The sequence below is a fragment of the Hesperophylax consimilis genome, chromosome 8 (genome assembly GCF_061612785.1).
Source record: "Hesperophylax consimilis isolate HC1 chromosome 8, BYU_Hcon_1.0, whole genome shotgun sequence".
Classification (NCBI taxonomy): Eukaryota; Metazoa; Arthropoda; class Insecta; order Trichoptera; family Limnephilidae; genus Hesperophylax; species Hesperophylax consimilis.
Window position 1 is genome coordinate 31,347,327 of NC_142843.1, and position 9,625 is coordinate 31,356,951.

A 9,625-nucleotide genomic window follows, 5' to 3' on the forward strand; every position below is an offset into this window, starting at 1 on the left:
GAAATTATAATTATGTTATTACCTACATCCTATTGTTCCCACCTTGCCATCGGGATATAGGGATTTGTTCTGACCGGCGCTCGCTAGTACAATTTCTACCACCTACGGATACGCGTCTCGGGTCATACATTTCAATAGACATTTCTTTCGTGGTCGATATCTAGTGACGGAAATAGAATAATACTGTGTGAGTTTGGTGCTATCACGGAAGCTGTAAGGAGATACCAGTACAAGGTAGGACTTTCCTTTAATTCTGGTGGCATCCTCGAACTTCCTATTCCCGTTCCCGTATATCGATCAATTTGCACCCGACAAGACGCTAAAGTTTTTCAAGAGCTATCGAAACATTGGTCTTCAGCCGGATAAGATTTGCGTAGAAATTGTATTCAAATAGTAAATGGTTCAATAATCGTACGATTAAAAGATTATTTCAAGTAGTTATTATTTCTTACCGCGCGCCGCGGTTGCATTTCATAGGTGGGTAGTAATTTCAGTACATATTTCAAAATGGACAAGAATGAATCCAAGATTGGTTCTTTAAAGTTAAAAAGGCAAAGATTATTTGGGCGTATACAAGCCGCATATGATCTTATTAAAGATTTAAGTATAAGTTCAAAGTTATGTCAATTTAAGGCTAGAATGGAAAAAATCGAGTCGACATATGAGGAATTTCAAAGCATACAATGCGAACTGGCGGACCTGGTTTCACTTCCCGAATTCGAGTCAAAAAATGATATTTTGGAAGTTTCCCGTGTTTTTGATGAATTGTACTTCGAGGTCACGTCGGCGCGTGACACTCTCGAGGCGAATAAGAATGGTCATAATGACTCATCAGGCGAGGAATTGCAGCGCCCGGGTCGAAGTTTTCTGGCACCAGAAATAAAAATACCATCGTTCAGTGGCCACATTAGAGATTGGCCTCCGTTTTTTAATTTATTTAGGAGTCTCGTTCACGAAAATACAGTTCTCACTAATATTGAAAAATTTCACTACCTACTAAGTTCTTTGAAGGGCACAGCATTATCCCTGGTTAAAACAATTCCAATAATACGAGAAAACTATGAATTAGCCTGGGAAACATTATTAAATCAATTTTCGGAGTCGAGAGCATTATTTATACACTATGCAAACTCTATTTTAAATTGCGATTTCACTAGCAATGTGGAGATATTAAATGGTTTACGTGAAAATCTTTCCGGTCTATACGAACTAAAACGACACAAATTATTCGAGGAATTTATTTGCCATTTTGTTTTACAAAAAATAGATTTGAATACGCGGCGGTCCTTTGAATCTAGGATTGATAAGGATGAAATTCCGAATGTCGAAAAATTAATTGATTTCTTGGCAACGCAAAACCGCGTAAATATGCTTTCAGATTTAAAAGAAAATCGTAAGTCTAAACGGGTTTTATTTGTTAAAAACGATTACACGAAGACAATTATTTGCAATCATTGCAAAGCCGATCACCACATTACAAAATGTAAAATATTTCTTGGATTACAAGTAGACAGTAGGAGGGACTTCGTCAAAAGAGAAAGATTATGTTTCAATTGTTTAAATCCACATCTAATTAAAAATTGCCGATCTAAATTTCGATGCAGAAGTTGTAACAAGTCACACAATACCCTTTTACATAGTGACGAAAGGTCACCTTCACCGAACCGCGATTCTGAAAACAATAATTTAGCAAACTGTAATGCTGCGTACACAGTGACAAAACGCTCTATTTTACCTACGGCGCTGGCAGAATTCCTTGACATTTCAGGACGCAGAAAACGCGCCAGGATATTAATTGACTCGGGCAGTGAAATTTCGTTCATGTCTGAAAAATTATATAATGCTTTGGGATTAAAATCGAAGAAATGGTTAGGTACTGTCACTGGGGTCAATAATGCAATAGTCAACAATGTGCAAGGTTTAGTTACTTGTAAAATATATCCCATTCAGAATCATTCTTTTGTGTCAGGACAAGCGATAGTTATTTCAAATATTACGTCCAAGCTTCCGCCCGTTAATATGCATGAACCGTTTGAAGAATTCAAACAGTTGAAGCTGGCGGATCCAGATTTTCAATTTCCAGGCGATATCGACTTCTTAGTGGGAACTGACTTGATATCAAAAATATGGAGACCAGGATGTATTTCAAGCCGTAAATGTAATTTGCTGGCCGTGAATACAATATTCGGATACGTAGTCATGGGATCATGTGTAGCACAAATGAAAGATGACACACAGGCTTTTGTGACGTCAGCTTTAACTGCAGTCGAAAACAACGACTTAAATTACGCGGTAAGACGTTTCTGGGAAGTCGAAGAGATTTCTAACGAAATTATTCATAATAAAGATGATAGTGAATGCGAAAAGATATTTAAGGCAACGGTTAAACGGGATATTTGTGGCAGATATGTAGTAGCGCTACCTTTTAAAAATAAATCGGAAGTAAATTTAGGAAGTACATATGATATCGCTCTTAAGAGATTATATAATTTGGAAAAACGTTTGTCGTTAAATCCAACCTTAGCGGAACATTATCGTAAATATATGAAGGATTTTATAGATCAAGGCTTCATGTCAAGAGTTACCCAATCGACTGAGATACGGAATACCAATTACATTCCCCATCATCCGGTCGTGCAAAAAATTAGTAATGATATTAAAATTCGAGTGGTTTTTGACGCTTCCTGTAAATCAGACCGACAAATTTCTTTAAACGATTGTTTATATTCAGGTCCCAAATTACAAAATGAGATAGGACAAATTTTACTAAAGTTTCGTATATACCCGGTAGTATTTACTACGGATATTCAAAAAATGTTTTTGCAAATTCGAATAAGAGAAGAAGACACTAGCTATCAAAGGATTCTTTGGCGTTTTTCTCCTTTGCAGCCGGTAGGGCAATACACACTTAGCACAGTCACGTTTGGTGTGACTTCTTCGCCCTATTTGGCAATCAGAACTTTACATCAACTAGTGCAGGATGAGGGTGCACAATTCCCAAAGGCTTCCAAGGCACTGTTGTCGGATACATACGTGGACGATATTGTTACTGGTGATTGGGAGCCAGACAGCGCCTTTCAGCTTCAGAGGGAGCTGAAAGAGCTACTTGCGAAAGGAGGCTTTCAATTAAGAAAATGGATGAGTAATTCGCTGCCGGTATTAAAGGACATCCCGAGTGAACATCGGATCCACTCAAGTGGTCAGGTTGTATTTAATGATGAAACATCTGGTTCGTTAAAAATTTTAGGCTTAATTTGGGATCCAGAAAAGGATACCTTTTCATACTCCGTGGAAGAAAAGTTAACGGTATTTTCAAAGCGTGCAATACTAAGCTGTGTTGCTCGCATATTTGATCCTATTGGATTAATAACCCCTGTGGTTTTCAAAGTAAAATGCCTTTTGCAAGAAATATGGAAAATCAAGATAGGTTGGGATGACTCGCTCCCTGAAAATATTGTCATTTTGTGGCAAAATTTCTTAAATGGATTACCATCGTTACGTTTTTTACAAATACCTAGACATTGCAATACAATTAAACAGTCAAACTGTATTTTAGTAGGATTTTCGGATGCTAGTGAGTTGGGTTATGCTGCTTGTGTATATTTGGTTACGAAGGAAGCACACCCTAAAGTGACATTGCTTACTAGTAAATCTAAAGTTGCGCCACTGAAGACATTGTCAATACCGCGCCTTGAGCTCCTGGGAGCTCATCTGCTTTCGAAACTGATAAAAATGACGAAATCGTCGATTGAAACTCTTATACCAATTACAGATTTAATATTATTTTCGGATTCTACAATTGTTTTATCATGGATTAAGGCACCTCCTCATACCTTAAAAACATTTGTCGCGAACCGCGTAATTAAAATACTCGATCAAGTCGAGGACGCAAGGTGGTATCACGTTGTTTCAAAGGAGAATCCAGCAGATTTAGCTTCTCGCGGTTTATATCCGCCTCAAATAATAGATAATGAATTATGGTTTCAAGGCCCTCCGTGGCTAGTTCAGTCGTTACAGAAGTGGCCGTTAGCTTTACCGGAAACATTAAAGGTTGAAAAATTGCCAGAGGTAAAGTCTCACGTCTCAACGGTTCATGAGCCGCATGACTATTTTAAGGGCCTAGGATTTTTCCGGTTTTCATCGTGGACACGTCTCGTGAACGTGGTTGCGTGGTCCCTCAGATTCATAAACAATGCTAGGCAACAGAGCAAGAGCGGTTGTAAGCGTGGAATTCTAACCTGCTCAGAAATAAACCACGCGACTATGGTCTTGTTAAAATGCGATCAGCAGTTTCATTTTCCTGCTGAATTCCGAAAGCCCAAAGGAGATGGGGTGACCACAGTGGCTTTTCAAAAATTAAATGTTTTCATTGACAACGAGAATTTACTTCGCGTTGGCGGGCGGCTCTGCAATTCTCGTTTAAATTACAATACTAAGTTTCCAATAATCCTTGCGAAGAATAGTAAAATAGCTGAGCTTCTTATATTATATTACCATAATATATATTTGCATGCCGGATCACGAACCTTGCAGTTCCTGATTCAGCAAAATTACTGGATTATATTTGCCCGCAATAAAATAAAGAATTTAGTCTCAAAATGTGTGAGATGCGCACGATTGCGAGCCTTACCAGCAACTCCTCTCATGGCCAGTCTGCCAGAAGCTCGTGTCACACCGAGTCGCGTATTCAGTTGTGTAGGGGTGGATTTAGCGGGCCCATATAGCATAAAGGAAGGAAAACGCAGAGGTGCTAAAACATACAAGGCTTACTTTGCGATTTTTGTTTGCATGTCAACGAAGGCGATACATCTCGAGGTACTCTCGGATCTTTCGTCTGAGGCCTTTATCGCTACACTTAATAGATTCGTTTCAAGACGGGGTATCTGTCAAGCCATTTATTCTGATTGTGGTACAAATTTCGTTGGGGCTAAACGCCATTTGATTGGAGCACAAAAATTCTTAAATAAATGTCGTGATGATGAACTTATAATGCGCACATGTTCGGAAAGGGGAATAGTATGGAATTTTAATCCTCCTTCCAGTCCCCACTTCGGGGGACTATGGGAAGGTAACATAAGAGTGGTAAAGAATCATTTAAAGAGGGTATTAGGAGATAGTTCGTTAACGTACGAGGAGTTTACTACTATTTTAACCAAGATTGAGGCCATACTAAACTCGCGACCGCTGTGTTCCTTATCATCAGACCCTGAAGACATTCAAGCTCTCACTCCAGGTCATTTCTTAATAGGTGAACCGCTAATTTCAATTCCCGAATATAATTATTCCGAGGTTAAGACCAACCGACTCAATCGCTGGGAACACCTGCAGAAAATCACGCAACATTTTTGGCAGCGCTGGAATACCGAGTACTTACAAGAGTTACAAAATCGCGTTAAATGGTACAAGGCTACACGTAACCTCCAAGTAAATGACCTGGTAGTCATTAGGGATACCAGGAGTCCTCCTTTAAAATGGCCGCTCGGCAGGATAAAGGAGGTGAAACCAGGTTCGGACGGGGTCGTTAGAGTAGCCTCAGTTCAAACCAACGACGGGGTATATCTACGGCCTGTGACAAAGCTTTGCCTTTTACCCATAGACTAAATAGTAACGTTCGTATATACTTTTTTTTTTGTTCTGCTGTAGATGAAATCACAAATCCGAGGATTCTCATGCAGTCCATCGTACTGCTCCAGCGTCTTGAACTCCCTGATCCTGTTGCGAACGGTCTCAGCATTGAGGGTGTACACCAGCAGATTTTTGCTTTGGATTTCATCACTAATATTCTCCTCCTTCATTATTTGTTTAATCTTCAGGAGCTCCCGGCAACTCTTCTTCATTATTCCGGGATGTTTCCTAAAGACCACCATGATATCCACGCCCCCCAGCTCTTTGATCTCGCTCAGAATCATGTTCAAGTTCTTTTGTTGAAGCTGATACAAGAAGCCGTGGGATTGCAGTTTATCCAGGCTGATTTTGATTTCATTTTTCAATACGTGAATGACTTCGCTTAATCCTCGGAGAGAACGGTGCTTCATTGAAACGTAAGTTTCGAGATGTTCTTCAAAAATTTTCTCCGGCAACATGATACTTAGTTCGAGAAATCGTTTGAGACATTTCATTCGAACATCGTATAATGTAGAGTTAGGATTGATGGGGAACTGATCTTTGTTCATTTTCCTTTGAATGTCCGGCCATCTGTTGAAGCACTTAACCAGGTTCATCCAAAGATCACAATCCTGCGGCAGCATCTGCTTCATCTTCAGCTCTGCTATGGTATATTTCCTCGTTACGGTCACATATTTGGTCAGCATTTGCAGATTAACATTGACTAAACCTGCCTCCACGAGAACATGCCACCGATTGTCAATGGTAATAGGGTGGACCTTGAAGAGAGTGGGGTTGTTGAGAAGGCTGTCCTTGCTCACTCCGATCGTGTCCAGGACACTGAGGACATTCTCGATCTGGGACTCCTCGATCTTCTGCAGCTTAGGATACTGCAGCATCAGAGATTCGATGCGATAAGGAGGGACCTCTTGTACGTTTGGTTTAATTTTACAATTTGAGGTCTCTCAGTTAAGTAGCTTTCTATCCATTTAAGAGCTAAGTGGTCAATGCCATTTTCTTTTAATTTTAATATAAGTCTTTCATGGGAAATGCTGTCAAATGCTTTCTTTAAGTCAATAAAAATTCCTATACATTTATTTGATTTGTCCAGGGCACTCTGAATACTAGATGAAATTTTTGCAATGGCATCTTGGGTACTTTTTCCCTCTGTGAAACCGAATTGATTTTCATTTATAATCGAGTTTTTTTTTAAGAATGCAGTTAGTCTTTTTTTAACAATTTTTTCAAAAATTTTCGATATATTAGATAAGAGTGAAATGGGTCTATAATTAGAAATGTCCTCCGGGCTACCGGACTTAAATATTGGAGAGATTATGGTTTTCTTATACGTGCTCGGGAAAACTCCTGTCTTAAAGCTATTGTTTATAATATGAGAGATTGGTGTAGAAATATAATTTTTAATGATTTTTAGTGTTTTTACAGCGAGACCGTCAAATCCCGGAGCAGAACCACCTCGCATTTTTGATATAATTTGTACAATTTCAGACGGATTGGTTGGTTCGAAGAGTTCAAGTTTAGTTTCTATATTTGGAATATTTTCAATATACATCTTATTTATTTTTTTCACGGTAATTTTTTCTGCTAGACTCTTTCCGATATTTGCAAAGAATTCGTTAAAAGCGTTTGCTCCTTTTTTAGGTTCTTCAATACAGTTAATTATGTTATTGTTTTGTATTACACTCTTAATAGTATTACTTTTGGTATTTTGTTTATTTTCCATGATTTCATTGATTATATTCCAAACTTTCTTACTGTCATTTTCAGAATCATCAAGTTTATTTTTATAATAATTTTCTTTCGTGTTTTTTATGAGCGTGGTTAATTTATTTTTGTATTCTCTAAAATGAACATTTAATTTAATGTCTAGTGGTTTTTTTTTTGTTTCTTTATAAAGCCATTCTTTGTGTCTTATGGACACAACAAGCCCATGTGTTATCCACGGTTTGATTTTACGAAATTTTGCTGTATTTCCTTTTGGAATAATTTTTTTTGAATCATTTATAAAGTTCGTTAATCTATTTTCAAATATTTTACAGCACTCGTTGACGTTATCACTTCGGAGAATATCTAACCATAATTCAGATGACAATTTATTTTTCAAAGATTCGATATTAACAACAGATATTTCTTTTTTATTATTAGCAGTTTGTCCGCAATGTTGGTTTATCGCCTGAGGTATTATTGAATTGTAATGTAGCAAAGTCATGTAATGGTCGGTAATTGAGGTTTTTATAATTCCCGAGTTTAAATTATTTATATCTTTGATATTTGTGAAAATGTGATCAATGCATGATGGACGTTGCCCATTGACGTTTCTGGTGTAAGAGTTTATACACGACACATAATTCAATTCCGCCATCATATTTAAGTAATTATCTTTATCGTTCGATGTATAATCGTGCGATATATTTAAATTAATGTCACCTAAAACTATTGTATTCGCGTTTCTGTAGTTTAATAACACATGTCTTAATTCTTCTATAAACAAACAGACAGTAGACGAGTGTGTTCTGTATAGAGAGATAATATCAATTTTTTTGTTATAACACTTCATTTGTACATGTAAGCAGTTTGTTCCATTCACATTAATTTCTTCCTCGCACAATATGTCACAATTATGTTGTACGAACATAACGATTCCACTGTTTTTGTTAATTCGGTTTGTAGTAGATACACAGGTATATCCCGGTATATAGTACGCCACTTCGCCACTTGAATGTGTTTCCGTTAACACAATGCAAGCGGGCTTCCTGAGATCATTATTTACTGTTGTCAAAAATTCATCCATGTTTCGTTCCAAACTTCTTATATTCATGTGTAGAATTAAAGGACTGAGATTGAGGTCGTTTTGGTGGGTACGATATTCTTGATAGCTGTTATATGTTTTTTCGTCAATATTATTTTTTTCATCTAGTACGTTATATAAAAAATCTGTCATTTTTATTCGAAATCTATTCTGTCTCTTGCTACTTTGAGCATTTTATTTTTGTATTGACATAAGTTGCTGAAAGCTGTGTGGTCTGTTTTATTTTTCTCGCCATATTTCTTATTTTGCGATGTGCAATTTGCACAAACCGGTGTTTTTTCTCTTTCAGGGCATTTAGCAAAAGTATGATCACCCGTGCAATGCGGGCACACCGATGGATTCATTCGATTTAGGCATCTGGAGGCTGTGTGCATGAATTTGCAGCAGTGGTAGCACTGGGTTAAAGGATCACAATCCACTATGTTAACCCTTTGGTACTGGATATTTATCTTTTCTAATGATAGCAAATTTTTTCGTGTTGTACCGCTGGTTTCCACGATATAGTTCGAGAATTTGTTTTGTTCTTCATCTTCTTGATCCCGAGTACCACGTTGGTATTTCTTAGAATGTTTGTATTTTATTTCAGTAATCAAATTTATTTTATTTTCTTCGTTTTTCGTTACAATGTCTTGAATCCCTTCGTTTTGTGTGAGTATCCCATTTACTATTTCCTCTTCCGTCAGGTTCGATTTGAGTCCTTTCAAAATTAATTTGGGTTTTTTCTTTTTTATTTCATTTATTTCCAGGTTATAGTTGAGTTTTTTAATTTCCTCCGTAAGAGTGTTGGTATATTCTTTTTTTGGGCAGGATATGATTACTTGCTCTTTATTTGTTTTTCTTAGTCCATTTATTCCAATTTTAAGTTGGTCTAGTTTGATGTCTTTCTGTATCTTATCACATATTTCTGCAGCTTTTGTTGTTTTTTTAGTTGATGATATTATTATAGAGAACCTCTCTTCTTTTGAAATTTCTTTTTTATTTGCTGCTAGAATTTGCGCGTAAGATGGAATTTTATTGTTTTTTTCTACGACTTCTTCTATTTTCTTCGTGAGTTCTTCGTAATTTTCAATAATTTTTTTTTGTAGTTTGATTATTTCATTTTGGTGTTTAATTTTTTCAGTTTTCCAAAGCTCTTCTAATATATAAACATTTTGTTCTAGGTTCGTTTTTGCTTTCGAATCTTTCACTGTTGTA

At 37.0% G+C, this 9,625-nt stretch overlaps 1 protein-coding gene across 1 annotated transcript; it reads right to left on the reverse strand.

Annotated features, from left to right (window-relative positions):
* Nucleotides 1–5,597: 5,597 nt before the first annotated feature.
* LOC149421882 (transcription termination factor 5, mitochondrial-like) lies at nt 5,598–6,520 on the reverse strand. Its single transcript, XM_089634692.1, has one exon. It carries the CDS (start codon nt 6,501–6,503, stop codon nt 5,598–5,600), a length of 906 nt encoding a protein of 301 aa, XP_089490818.1. The 5' UTR covers nt 6,504–6,520.
* Between the last annotated feature and the right edge of the window lie 3,105 nt (nt 6,521–9,625).

Coding starts and splice junctions, on each gene's coding strand:
- LOC149421882 (XM_089634692.1), bottom strand. CDS start 6,503: ATGCTGCAGTATCCTAAGCTGCAGAAGATCGAGGAGTCCCAGATCGAG.